This window comes from Motacilla alba, chromosome 1A, assembly GCF_015832195.1.
Source record: "Motacilla alba alba isolate MOTALB_02 chromosome 1A, Motacilla_alba_V1.0_pri, whole genome shotgun sequence".
Classification (NCBI taxonomy): domain Eukaryota; kingdom Metazoa; phylum Chordata; class Aves; order Passeriformes; family Motacillidae; genus Motacilla; species Motacilla alba.
This window is the reverse complement of record NC_052031.1, coordinates 25,320,350-25,335,349: the sequence shown is the minus strand read 5'-3', so window position 1 is coordinate 25,335,349 and position 15,000 is coordinate 25,320,350. Positions and strand designations below refer to the sequence as shown.

The 15,000-nt window shown below is 36.0% G+C and overlaps 1 protein-coding gene across 24 annotated transcripts in view; it reads left to right on the top strand.

Moving 5' to 3' along the window:
• The window catches only part of FOXP2 (forkhead box P2), a 405,492-nt gene that overhangs the window by 339,388 nt on the left and 51,104 nt on the right, over positions 1 to 15,000 (top strand). For 19 of the 24 annotated variants that reach the window (XM_038153671.1, XM_038153676.1, XM_038153677.1 and 16 more), the window contains 5 exons: positions 3,465 to 3,602; positions 4,787 to 4,984; positions 6,485 to 6,653; positions 11,425 to 11,638; positions 13,239 to 13,343. In XM_038153671.1, coding sequence (XP_038009599.1) covers positions 3,465 to 3,602; positions 4,787 to 4,984; positions 6,485 to 6,653; positions 11,425 to 11,638; positions 13,239 to 13,343 — 824 coding nt within the window. Of the gene's footprint in view, positions 1 to 3,464; positions 3,603 to 4,585; positions 4,637 to 4,786; positions 4,985 to 6,484; positions 6,654 to 11,424; positions 11,639 to 13,238; positions 13,344 to 15,000 lie in introns of all 24 variants that reach the window. The other 5 variants (XM_038153689.1, XM_038153687.1, XM_038153686.1 and 2 more) reach the window with 5 other exon arrangements.

Sequence of the window (15,000 nt, the reverse complement as noted above, 5' to 3'; positions counted from 1 at the left end):
TCATCCATGTTCATCTATCTAATTTCCAGTATCGATGTTTTCATTCCAAGTCATTGCTTTTTCTTTAATTTGTATATTCACACGCAGAAATAAAGCAATTTACAGTTGTTCTTGCCTGAAGTGCCATTTAGATGTGTTAAAAATTGTTCTTTAGATATCTGGAATTTTATTTAGCATGATTTGTAAGCTAATCCGAAAAATGGGGGATAGCCTGCAACAAAAACAAGAGAAACTTCAAAATATGATGTACCCTCCATCTGGATCCATTGCGGGGCCAACAGATTAAAGTGTTCCTCAGAGGCTGTCCCACCCGTTGTGTTTTGTAGGATTGCATACCCAGTCATCTTCATGGCAGTTAGGAGTTCAATGTCTTTGAGGATGCCAATCAACAAATAGGTTGCAGTTATAAATCATGTTTCTCTTTGTCACCTTGGTTTTTCATGAGAGGTTTAACCAAGCATTTTGGGGAGTCTGTGGCCTGCTCAAAGGAACAATCCTATCTCTTCACTGGGTTACTCTACCTGAACTGATTCTAGACACATTGAGAGATTTCTGTGAAAAAGAGTCAGAGATTGCCTCTCTGCTACACTTTTGTAAAATTGGATCAGAAATCTTGGAAAACACAGGCATTAAATCAAAGAAATATACCAAATGCATATAATTGGCCATAAAATAGTAGGTTTCAGATAGTCTTGCAGCCCAGATAGCACAGTAGCATTATGCAAGTAAGAAATAAAGTACAGTCTGGTGTATCACTGAAGGCTGTGAAATGTACCAATTTATGTTACCTAATGACAATTAGAGAAATCTCTTTGCTTAATGTGTTCTGCTGATGTAAATTTCAAGCAGTTTTCAAAATGCCTTGTCTTTTACCTGTGGGAAAGAACATATGTATCAGGTATGATACACACATATGTATCATTCAGTGAAATTCTTATAAAGGCAGTGTTATCTACATAAATCTGTATTTTTAATAATGGTCTTGACTGCCAGTTTTTTTAATGCTTCTGTCTATCATCCTGAAAAACAGGTATATTAGTTCTCTAGCTTATACAGTTGAACTGTTGAAAATTACAGGAAAAACAAATTTTATCAGAAAAGCCATTAGAATGTACTGCAAAGCAGGCATGTCCCCATGTACGAGAGCACGTACACAGTTAGGCAGATTCAGAGCAGATACTACAAAGCTAACAAAAATATGCCTGGTGGAGGGGAATCTGTACTTCAGACTGAGGAATAGAGAACTCTTGTGGTACTATGAGTCTGGTTAAACACCTTACAGGCTGGAGTCTTTAGCACAGAGTATGAACAAATTGGTGCCAGTTTCAGAGTTAGGTAGATTTTCACTCAGTTTAGATCAAAATATTTATATTTTGTTGCATATTATAATACTAAGCATGTAAGTGTTAGTAAAGTTCTTGCAGGGTTTAAGAGTTAAAGGTAATAGTTTAATTGTGAAAGCATCCATCTTTCTCTCTGCCTTCTCATATCTGTGTGACCCGTGGTTGTTGAATAGCATCACTGAGATAAAATTGTTACAAGCAGACAAATTCAGATCTCAAGTAAACAGAGGAAATTCTTGGTGACTTCCAAGGAAATTGAATAGTGACTCTTGTCAGTGAATTTTATTCTTTGCTCATGAATCCAAAAGTTGTAAAAACCTGTTTGTCTTGCCTTTAGTACTTGCTAAACTCAAAATATTATTGTATAGGTATGTGGTGTTTCCAGTGCTACAAAACTAGATATTACAAAGCGTAACAACCAAAATGAATCGTGTGACATTTAGGTGTCTACTCAAAGTGAGTCTGCACTCCACGGAGAGAGACAGGCACATTCACAGGCACAGTGTGGGCTTAGTTCCATGTTAAAATAAATCCCTAAATTAAATCAGATATACTTCGCTCAGGATTTCTTTATTCTGTTGATAATGGAAGGAGTACAGGGATAGATGAGCTTAAATTCCTCCCCTCAAGTTTCTGAGTGGAAATCTGGTTTGTCTTTTCCATTTGTATTTTAGAGTAAAACCTTCAGAATTTTTATTCTTAAAATTCATTTGATGTTTGCCAAAAGATTATCAGACTTTTATTAAAGGCTGGTATGTTTACTTTCAGACTCTTAATTAGGCAGTGATTTAAGACCATAGTTTATGCTGTGATGAATTGTGTGAAAAGTGGTATTCTGTGTAATATTATATGAAGTAATTTCTTCTAAAAGTATATTTCAGTGGACTTGCGTTTCTTTTTTCCTCTATTTCATTTATATAAATTCTTTTGGGATAGATTCAAGTAATAGAAACATTAGAAAAGTTTTTCCTCCTAAAATTGGCTCATGATTGAATTGATTAATAATAATATTATTTTTGCTTATTTACAAAAGACCTGAATGTCCCACAATATCTCACAAAGCAGTATTTATATGCCAGCTTGCTGTTATATACAGAAAAATCATTTGAATTTTGCTAGACAAGCGAGTGGCTGCTTTTTCATGGGTGGAAAGCCTGGCTTGCTGACAGCTGTTTGACTGTGTCCTGGGTAGCTGGAGCAATGGTGTCATGTTGTGTGCCTGCCACAGGCTCTTCCATAGGACTTTTCTCTCCTGCATACACAATCAAACATCCTTGCTGTGTCTTTCTCACTCACGTGTATATTCCTGAGGTGGGTGTGTGCCTGGTTATGCATTTGCAGACACTTGATCTCATTGTATAACAAATGGAAAATAAAGCCATGTCCAAAAGAGCACCTACACAAAAATTCATTCTTAGAGTTTAGTGGAAAAACTAATAATCTAATGCCAAGGTTTCCCAACTTTCACTTTTCAGTTGGGAATGCTGAGAACACGATTCTCTCAGCAGAGACCAGGCGACTGAGGTGGCAGTCCTTGCTGTGTACTCTGATATGTCCATGACGTTTTATTCCTGTATAAATCAGACCTTCTTAAAAGACTAGCTGAGCAAGAAAGTTTTTCTTCTACTGAAGTGATTTATTATGCAAAAATAAAAATTTAGGCTAAGTTTCTTTATTGTGGAAAACGTTTACTGCTTAAAGATACTTATTTTGCTGTCTGCCTTAATCATATCCTTTGAAACAGTCTCAATAGATTTTTCTATTCGTAACATTATGACACTTGATAAGATGATTGATTATGAAGTGTTGAGAGCTCTGCCATGTGATCATTTATTTTTAAATACATATTTGTACTAGCCCATGCTTAAATTTCTTGCAGGAATATATAAGAGATGCGAAACATAAAGCTTGAGTCTGATCGAAACTGATGCCTCTGGAAATAGAGTGCCACAGTACTGTGGCCTTAAAATAACAGATTCTGACTGGAACTGGAACTTTACAGTGATAAATACTATGTAAAAAATTATGGTCCATCTTTGGTACAAAATAAAAAAGATGTATTGCTGTGGTGCCGGCAAAGTAAAACGTGTTTGACGATGATATCTTTCTTTCCCTGTGCAGGTGCCTGTGTCAGTGGCCATGATGACTCCCCAGGTGATCACCCCTCAGCAAATGCAGCAGATTCTCCAGCAGCAAGTGTTGTCTCCGCAGCAGCTTCAAGCACTTCTCCAGCAACAGCAAGCAGTTATGTTGCAGCAGGTAATGTGTGTTACCTGCTTTGGACTGTTAGCACAGGGCATTCATACAAAATGTCAGCCAGATTTTATGGGTCTTATTTTGTAATATTTCACTGCTCTTTACACCAAAAAGAATGAAAATAAACATGAAACTTCTCAGTCTCCAAATTATTTTTTTTTTTGATTGCAGAAGTGTGAAATCGCACTTTGAAATATTCAATATTATGTTAAAATCAGCAACAGCACCAGTGGCAGATGCATTACAAATACCAAACAAATTGATGTTTAAATTTTCAAGCACTTAGGCACATTTTAATTGTAGACCTGCCAAAGGAAGTGCAGATAGAGTTGTAGATAATTGTTGCTTTAAAATTCATAACATTGTAGTGCTCCCTTTAGTAACATAAATGGTATGCAGTTTATGAAATTTCAGCTTAACAGCTTGTTTTATCAAGGGAAGAGGTTTTCCATTTTGTTTTTTTACATACTAAAAATTTGTCCCAGACAAGGCTAAAAAGGAGGAGGAGGTTGCTGTTTCCTTAGCACAAAATCTGTCAGCTAATTACAAAATAGGTGAACCTGTTATTCCTACAATAATGATAGTGTCAGTGATCAGTGCCTTGGTGTAATGCAGAGTGGATTTTTGGGTGCATGCTTAATTGTCATACAGAAAACAATGTGTCTGTGTGTCATAGTCATAGCTCAGTCACTGAACTGTATGTTTAAACATTTTAATATCCAGTACCATGATTGTTACAGGCAATTCACCTTCAGTTGTGAATCCAGCATCCTGCTAAGCAGATTGACAGATTAATTACTTTTTTCCCCTCAGAAGCAGACAGTTTTGTTTGGCCTTAGTGACTTGTAGGTTTCTTGCGAGTGGATGAGTGCAGCTTCAGATTTGTTATATAGGACATGTAAGGAACTTAGGTATAGTTATTTGAGGAGTTAATTTGGCTCTTGCATTCCCTTTAGAATACAGATTTTCTATACCCTTCTGTTTAGGATATTTTGGAATCTGCATTGGAAAATTTCAGAACCGCCTTGGAAAAAAATGTATGTAGATCTGCCTCTTCAAATCACATTTTTTGTTATGAGGTGATACTTAATGGCTACGCTACCATATGCCAATCTAGAAGAGTTTAGGAGATTTATAATACTTGAAACTTTTGCCTTTATTTATTAAAGTCAAAATGGTTTATTCAGCAACAACTACAAGAGTTTTACAAGAAACAGCAAGAGCAGTTACATCTTCAGCTTTTGCAGCAGCAGCAGCAACAGCAGCAGCAACAGCAACAACAGCAGCAGCAACAGCAACAACAGCAGCAGCAGCAGCAGCAACAACAGCAGCAGCAGCAGCAGCAACAACAGCAGCAACAGCATCCAGGAAAGCAAGCAAAAGAGGTAGGAGCTAAGACCCTTGCTGATGCACACTAGTCTGAGCTGTCAGAAGCTTGGAAAAGACAAGACCAGTTTAGATCTTTTCCTGTAGCAAGGATGCAGCTATCAAAGATTTGTTCTTATATTTTTACTGGGCTTAATAGCAGTGCTGGTATAATTCTCCTGCTTCCCTTTCTGAGGCATAGGATTTGAGCAGTCTAGTCCTGCTGTCATCTAATGTCTGCTAATGAATCTGAGTGTGCAAAGAACAAACTGTGGTGGACTCTGGACTGATTATCTTGTATTCACAGGCAATCTGTGTTGGGAAGGAGCCTTACTTTACTCAGTGGCACAGCTCAGAGAGCATGCAAATTTAGTCCATGGCTGAAAAAGAGCGATTGAGCACAGATTTCAAAGTCATAGGCCCCTGATTAATGAACTGCTACTGTAGGTTTGAAGTGGCGAGTAGAAAGTTACAGTTTGATGTGCTCATAAATCAAACTGACAAGTGGGTTTCTCAGGCCTAGCTTGCACTTGTCAGCAAACTGCATCAAATATAAACAGAATACAAACAAAACATGTTGAAGTAGTTAAATTGATCAGCAGGTATCCTAGACGTTGTCTTCAAGCTGCCCATTATGCAAACGTCGAAGAAGCAGTTGTGACCTCCTGAGGCTTTGTTTCTGTTTGGATTTGTGAATAGAATTTCAGACAGCCATCAACTACAGAATAGAAATTGCTCCCTTATTTCTCCGGAGGCTCTGGGCAATCCACATGACTTGCTCCATTATGCAGTCTGTTTTCCAGTGAGCGCATCAGAAGTTTCTCTTTTCCCCAAACTAGAAAGGAAAGGTCTTCCACAGCAGCTTGTCTTTTTCTGAAGTGTGACTGCCTTCTCATACCCTCCTGAGTCTTTGTAGACTCAAGTTTGTCTTGAAATGCCTCACAAAATTGGAACCTGTACTTTTGCTCCGTAATAGGGCATTTCGTTGCCTTGAATGCCATGCTCCCTGTAATATATTCCAGCATGAAAAGAGAGTGAGCTAACAGGCCGGTGAAAGGAAGGCTACATCCCAGTTTACTAATAGATCACTGGAGACCATGTTCATGGGCCACTGCAGACCAAACTTAGTCAACTGGAAAAACAAGAGTGCCTTCAAATCACAGGCTGCTGTAAAAAGTTATACGTTTAGCATAGATAAATTTGTTATCATCTGCCATGAGCTGAGGTTTTTTTTTTTTATTTGAAACAGCTGTTATAGACTTTTTCTTGACCCTTTTCTTTAGTGTGTCATCAAGTGTATCTTGCCATTTTCCCTAAAACCTAATAGCTTAAACGAACATAATAGAAAATTTCAAACACTTTCACTGCCTGAGTATTCTACAAATAGCATTATTATTTAATAACTAAATTTAAAAAGAAAGAAGTTGATTTTATGGTTTTGGCTTTCTAGCCTTCACTGCACACCTTACTTTTTGCTGCATTTGCCTTTTCTTTTTTTTTCCCCTCCATTCTCTTTGTAGCAGCAGCAGCAGCAGCAGCAGTTGGCAGCCCAGCAGCTTGTCTTCCAGCAGCAGCTCCTCCAGATGCAACAACTTCAGCAGCAGCAACATCTGCTGAACCTTCAGCGTCAGGGACTCATTTCCATCCCACCTGGCCAGTCTGCTCTTCCTGTCCAGTCTCTGCCACAAGGTATTTCAGTAATATATGATTGGAGGAATTTCTAAATTCACAACTTTTTAACCATTCCATTTACATCTGAACTTCAGAAGTTTCCCATTATGACACTTAAGCATACTTTGTAATTGAAACTTTATTATTCATATTACTAAATTTTCTGGACACTGATAAATTTTGCAGCATATACTTTTGGAAAAAATAAAGACAGCTTTTTAGTGTTTTTTCGTAGAGGGGAGGTGCATATTTATTGGGCTTATGTGCTGAAAACAATTTCTAATAGCAGCACAATTCAAGCATCATTGCTTTTCTCTGAGGACTCACTGAAATCTGATTTAGTGGAATGTTATTTCATTTAATATAAACAAACAGGTATAAAATACATCCGACAGCGATATTAAAGCCATTCAAAAGATCACTTTATTTTCTTTTTCTTCTAAGATAATAAAGTCTTTGGCATTGAAAAGCACTTTGAATCATCAATTTATGACAAGTGAATTTAGGGACAAGCCTTTAGGATTTATTTTCTTTTGTATTCATTTGTATTAAAGAGGTTAAATAGAACAACAAGTTTTGAAGGCAGTGTTTCCAATAGTAATGAACTTTGACTGACAAATAACCGTAAAGACTTTTGGAAAAAAAAATTCCTTTTGTCACTTTGATCAGGATTTTTTAGTGATGAAAATGAGCTCAAACTCTACTACTTGAAAGAAAATAGGGCACACACTTTTGAAACGTAAATTAGCGTGGAGATAAACGCTGCTTACATTTTAAGATAAGGTCAGAGTCTTCCCATCTAGGGGACTCTGTCTATAACCTGTGAGGTATGTCTTTCTGTTTGTTTTACCATAGAGAGTTGAGCTAAGTGACTGTCATAAAAATTATACAATAATCTGGTCTCTGATACCCCAGTCCTGAAATGAGCATTGTTTAGACTATGTTCATGACAGGTAACATTATTTTTAATTGGTGTTTATGCATGTAACTTGTTCCTCCTTTGATTTCCTTTGAAATCAAAGCCTCAGAAGTCAGATGAGCGAAAGCAGAGTACACAGCATATAGACAGTGATCTAAAAAACACCCAAAACCCCAAACCAAAACAAACAAAAAAGAAACCAAAACAATGAGAAAATCAGAGTTTACAAATAAATGTGTTAATTTCATTGTATAAAAAAGCTATGACACAAGCATATCTAAAGTCTTGAAAGCTACAAGGAAAACGAGTCCTACTACGCCCAATAGAATAGCAGTGGGTAGACAAGTTGATTCATAAATCTGGAGATGAGAGACTGGTAATGCTTGTTCCCTTTTGTAGGATTGGCTTGGACCAGAGTCAAAAAAAGCATGAAACGCAGCTTCCCTCTGAACTGCTTTACCTTTTGCAATCTCCTCTTGTGCCATCTGTTGCTAGAGGAATTCCTCAGGTTTTCTCTCACATTAAGCTATCCCCATAGATTTCACTCAGCACTCCTACCCAATTGCTTTGATATTCATTATTTAATGCAACACTCATTCATCTGGTAGCATAAAAACAGAAAAAAACCCACATTTTTAATAGTTCTTAGGAGTAAATAGTTCTTTTTAAGACCTTTCTTTTACTCAAAGAATTAAGTCCAACTGAACTCATAACAAAAAAGATTGGTAATAAAGAAATAAGAAATTACAAAATTTTATAATTAGTATATATATATATATATTTGGATTGGTATTGTTAATGTAAATAAATCTGTTTTTTACCTTTGGCTTGATGTTTTTTCCTAACATAGAATGTCATCAAACTATTTATTTCTTCCATTTTTAAATTAAACGTTCAGAATTCAATTAAGGTAATCACTAGATGTGGCAAGAGTATGGTTTTCTGCTTCTGCTGTGCTGTGAGAACTATAAGATAGTTGTGCAGAAGGATTTACATGTGTAACACAAACATTTTATATGCATTCTTCCAGTTTGCTCAGTTACATGGAGGGTTCGAACACTGAAAGTAGCACGGGGTATTTGTGTTTGTGAGTTACTGGTCATAAAGAGTCCCATAAACCACAAATTATTATTGGCAAAGTGTGAAAAGATGTCTCTTACAAGTACGGCTGTGAGGTTTGCATATGTAAACAGTATTTTCTTCAAGTATAGCTTGTGCCTTTAAAGAACAGGAATGTTTCCCATATTTTCTTGATGGTCAGGTATCACAAATAAGATGCAATAGGTGTTTTAGCATCTGTTTTGTGACCGGGTCTTCACTATGCTGTATCCAAAACCAGTGATTTGCTGTGAGTTATTTCCATGTATTGTTGCATTGATGCTAGTTAAATGCAAAGAACTGTAAATCCCAGCAGTAAAAAAAACCCAAACAAACTAAACAAACAAAAAACCACCAAAACCCCAAGTCTTGATTGGTCCATGTTGGAAAAGGAAAAATGGATGGTTTTTATAAGTGACAGTTTTATTAAACATTTATGGAAACATAAAAATTGAGTAGGTAGAGGTTAAAAGAGTTACGAAAGTAGTATTAAAATCCCCAAATTCTTGGTGTTTGTAAATTTCTTAGGAAATCAGTATTTGACCTTTTTATTATAGTTTGTAATTTTTGTTCCACTCTTGGTCCTCTTTTTGATCCTTTCCCCTAAATATATTTCCCCTTAATATATTATGGGGAGGGCATTTTAAGGGCTGTCACAGCCTATGAAACTTTAAAACTTACCCTACTTTTACATCCAGACTGAAATGTCTGTCAGCCTTTCCACAAGCCTCTAGTAAAAAGATAGTTGGCCTTTTTTAGACACAGAAACCACAAAATTGCCATAATTTACAATTAATTACAAATCCGCTTATTAACTTTATACTTTTTTAAGTCCCTGCCCGTAATCCTTTTATCCTAAAAGGCAGCCTTTCAGGGTCCTCTGAAGAAGTGATGAAGTTAACTAGCCTGAGCCTAGAGAGAAATTTCTTCCTGCTTTAAAAAAACCCTAGGTGAGCTAGGGCAGGACCAGATAGGCAGGACGTCCCTGCCCATGGGAGAGACCATGGCTGCAGCTGCTCTCAGCCCTCCTGCACTCACCCAGCTTGTGGGGCAGCTCTTACACAGCTCACACAGGACCCAAAGTTTGATGAGCTCAAATTTAATTCCTCTCACTAGAAGACATGGTATCTGATTACCTAAACAGATGGTTTTATTCTTGGGTTTGGGTTTTTCAGTACAGAGCTAGTTTATTTTTTTAACAGCAGGAGGAAGACTTTGAAGTAAATACTGTACTTTGTATATCATGCCACCTAAACAAATACATTATTTCATTTTGATTTGTGATTACATATGTACGTAACTGTTATTTACAACACTAGAGTGGGTTTTTTGTAGTGTTGCTGGAACATACTTCATGAAGTCAGCAGGAATTACTTACCTTCATTAAACAATTACAGCCAGTATTACCATCACTCCCATCTCTCTAATGCAATAAATTAGAGCCTGGCTTCTTTTCTTGCTTCCTAAAAACCTAGGGTTTTTCTATACAAATATGGTATAAAGTCCGGTTTTAGGACTTGCAATCAACTCTTTTTTTACTTTTTCCGTAGCTGAGTTTGCCAATGGGTGTTGGTATCTAAGGTAAAGAATCAAGACTCAAAGCAGTAGTCTAAAAATGAGCTGGTTTCATAATTAAAAAATAAAATCCTGTCCACCCACTTTGTTTAATACTTCCTCCAGAAATTAATATTTCTGTAAATAACTACTAATCAATTTTTAATAGCTTTGAATACTTCATGGTGAGATAGCTACTGAGAAGAATTAAAGAACTTCTTGTGCTTTCTTCATAATTTTTTGTTGAATCTCATTCAGTAGTCTGAGTTTATATGTTCTCAAAATAAAATATTATCTAATAAATAGATTTGCCAAACAGTAAAAAAGCAGTCTTTACATTTTTCTACTGTGTCTTATTAACCTGAATGAACAGATGCTTTCTAGTACTTTTCAGGACCAGAAATGTGAGCTCTTTCATTAAAAAAAGAAAAAAAAAAGAAGCACAATATTTTACAATATTTTGATTCAAACAGCATCAGCATTTTGAATGTTTTGCATTCCAGCAGATCTAGATACCATAACCATGTGTTACCTAATATCGGTTGTTGAGATGAAATAGAGAAGACAGATTTTGAGATAACTCTGGAACAAACCATGTCAGGCTAAAGAACCTGGCTTTGAAATCACGAGATCTCTGGTCTTCATATTCTTTTCTGCATTTAATCTAGTATTTTTGAAAAGTGATACGTCAAACTTACAAGGTCTGGCGGTGACAGAATGTATATATATTTCTGATGAGTTCTTCATCTTTCAAAATCTGGTTTCCTATCTTAGCTGCATTTTCAGTGCCAAGACAAGAGAATGCTCACAGCCCTTCTCTTGCCTGTGTTTTGAAGTCTTTAGTTCAGGCAGAAGCATATTGTACTGTCGTGTACAATAATTGTACTGTACTGTAGGTTTCCATGACTTCATGCAAACTTGAGCCAGACAACCCTAACACATATGTATGAATACATTCAACATGCTTTTTGTGACCAAGGATGAATCCTGGAAACTACAAGTTTCCAGGCTTCAAATGAAGTAGAGAGCAATATTAAGCTCTCTATTGGTTTATGTTTATGAATTTATGGATTTATGAATTTATGTTTTACTACGTGTTGATTGTGCTGGTAAAACAGCATCAGCTTTATTGTTGGCATTAATCCATTATTAACACTGAGCTCATTATATGAAACTCTTTATTTTGTTATATTAGTGGGGCTCTCTTTCATTTTATAGCTGGCTTAAGTCCTGCTGAGATTCAGCAGTTATGGAAAGAAGTGACTGGAGTTCACAGTATGGAAGACAATGGCATTAAACATGGAGGGCTAGACCTCACTACTAACAATTCCTCCTCTACTACCTCCTCCACCACTTCCAAAGCATCACCACCAATAACTCATCATTCCATAGTGAATGGACAGTCTTCAGTTCTAAATGCAAGGCGAGACAGGTAATTCTGATGAGATTTCAACTGTGCTTATCGTTTGATGTGAAGCGGTTGTATAACATCTTAAGTCACATGATTTCCAATCAAAAAATAGCACTTAATGGAGGTTACTTAAGAGAGCGTGGAAACCTGATTTTCCAGAATTGTTTATCAATAGGGCATGCTTTTCAATAATGATGTCTAATTGCGCAGACACAACAAAATTACCTGCATGTGGTTTTATAACTCAGGAATTTATGGTAGTTTGGGTAAAAGTTAATTACAGAATCAAGTGGGCTGGTGTAGGGGTGCAAATGCACATTTGATGGCATTCTGTTGGTGCATAGTTTCATTCATGTTTAACACACCTGGCAGTCAGGCCCTTATTGTTGAATCACACTCCTGGTTTCATTGACAAAGTACATCTATATGAGTTGTCAAGGCTGTAATTCAGTGCAAAGATTCTTTAGTAAAAGTGCTTCAAAACAGGATATTAAAGCATCTCTCATGTTGTTTGTTTCTTGTGAAAAGAACCACTAAATTTTCTGTCTTTTATGCTTGACAATAATGAACTTGGCATATTTCCTACAAATTTTCCATGTTGTTAGTGTAATACAGTGGAATTCCACCATATGGATGAAGTTAAAATCCTTTTTAGACACATTGACAGATATTATTTACTGTTTCTAAATTTCAAGTAATGGATTAAATACAAGAGTATGTAGTATCTGTAACCCTTACCAGTAAATACATTAGTGTAGTGAGATATAGATGATCTCAATATAAGATGAAATTTAATTGTATCTACATAACCTAAATTGTAATTGTCTTGTCAAATAAATTTTCCATTTAATTATTTTAATACTTATGAGACTATGATTCAAGTGTCTCTCATGCTCATATGACTGTGAGAACAGTTTTCAATCATTATTTTGTATTATTTAAAAATCTGAATACATTTGTAGTAGTACTTTCAGTTAGCATCACTTTTGTGCTTATATCTCACAGAATGGTTCTTTGCTTCAGTATGTCGACTACATCCACAGAATAATTCCCTGAATTTCTTTGATAACTCATAATGGATGAAACAATTGCAGAGGTTCCATAAAAAGTCATGGAGTACGGCTAGGGATTTTTATGAAGCCACGTAGTTAATGAAAGCAATGCTCATGAACAAAAATATTTATTAATGGAAGCAACTTTATTTTTATACACATTGAGCAGAAAATTCAAGTATTATTTTGAACATTCACAATATTCAAGAATCTGACTGTCAGTCTTCAATATTTATACTCAGAATTGATCATTTCTGAGTGTATTTTTTATTTATAGGTAAATGTTACACCAAGGTCATATGGCATAATTAGCATGTGGTATTATACAGTCATCTTATTTTTTCATCCTTTATTAACAGTCATCTTTGGCTCTATTTCTTCTCTAATTGGAACATCATCTAGCCTTGGCAGTTGAACTATTCAATAGAACGATTAAATTTTTCTGACTGCTCTGAGCTAAATTGACCTGTTTTGACCTGTTTGTCACTGATCGTAACCTGACAGGCGCTAGCAGCCTCCAATGATTATGGCTTTTGAGATGAATCTGATGCCTTATTCTTTTGCTGCAGCTCGTCACATGAGGAGACTGGGGCCTCCCATACTCTCTATGGTCATGGAGTTTGCAAATGGCCTGGCTGTGAAAGCGTTTGTGAAGATTTTGGACAATTTTTAAAGTAGGTGGATTTTTATTCGTTGGTACAAAATGGTTCAAGGCAAGGGAAAGTGAAAGACAGCAAACAAAGTTTTACTGTAAACCATATCAGAGATTTTTTTGTGTGTACTTCAAGCAACTGGATAATCGAGGCTATCGGCAGAGGGTCAAATTGTTATCCTTTCTTTCATGTCGAACACTTTTGCAGGCCTTTCAATAGCACAGTGTTTAATCCTCTTATTATCCTTTACTGAAATGGAGCCTCAGAAAATTTGAAGAGATGCTTTAGATTTCATATTGGATAGTAGGAGTATGAAAAAGCACATTTTAAATTCTGACAGTTTGTGTGATGTAGGAATTACTGTGTATAGTATAAATAAAAAAGCACAAAGGCCTAAGCATGACCATTTAACTCTCACTCACTTGCTAATCTATTTTTGCTTTTTTTCTTGCATGTGCACAAGATACATAAAAAAACCCACAGTGTACAGGTGGGTTTGCACCTTTCAGGAATGAAAAGTGATGTCATTGCTTTTTCAGCATTTGTTTTAGCCAGCTATTTACTAAATCATAGCATTTAGGAAGTAAGTGACACAGCTTTTCCTTTTCATCTGCAGCTTCAAACTGCAATGGGTTTCTGCACTTTTTCCTTTCTATTTATTTATTCTATTTATCGAAGTATTTACTAGTATTTCTGTGTTCATTTGAATTTTCAACAACAGCACTGATTTGCTACCTATGTACATTATGGACTGGTCTTTGTTAGAAGAGCCATACTCATTTGGCATGCAATAGATCTTAATGGAAAGCTACAGATAGGCTTATATAGATGAGTAACTTCAGGGGCTGAGACTCTTATGTTGTCATGGTGCAGCTAACAGGGTGAATGAACTGTTTCATGCTTCATCAACAATTAAGTTAATTAGCTCATTTGAAATTGCACTGCTTTGTTGCCAGGATGTTGGCAGAAACATCAAAAGATGTGTTTACAAATGGCAAACTACGGGGTATATAACAGAAGCACCTTAACAGCAGACCATACCCGCTCAGTATTACAATAACTTTTATAATAGAAATATGGCAATACTGTTTAAAAAGTATTTCCAATGCTTTCTCTGTCTTTCAGTTTTAAATTAAGTAACTTACACTGACTTGCAAATTGTGTGTAGGTATCACTCCTGATAAATTTTTGTTTATTAGTGCATTAAGTGGAATGTCAAAACAATGGTTTATTATTAAAGAAAACTGTATAGGATTTAAAAGAACCTGATTTACATAAGTTTGTATTAAAAGGAAAATGAAATCTCCCAAATTCAATGTAGTGTTCTAAGTATTATTAATAATAAGAATTTAAACTCATTTAGCTTAAGCATTTTCCTTTTCAAGAAAAACTACGTTTCCTGAATACGTCCATCCATCTAGCCTATAGTGATGCTAATTCTTCGGGCAGACTTTGCACATCCATTATGTCAGGTCTCTTGTTATAATCCATGATCAGTAAAACCATTTTGATTAAGGCAGTGTAGTGCCAGGTTTACAGATGCTCTTGCTTCCCTCAACCAAATAACCCTGGAAAATGTGAAAGTGACACATAACATCTTGATAATTCTGGTGCAGAAGCAATCAGGGTTTACAGCAGTGTCATGGCTTTTTGTCCTGTACATCAGCAGAAGCTGTCC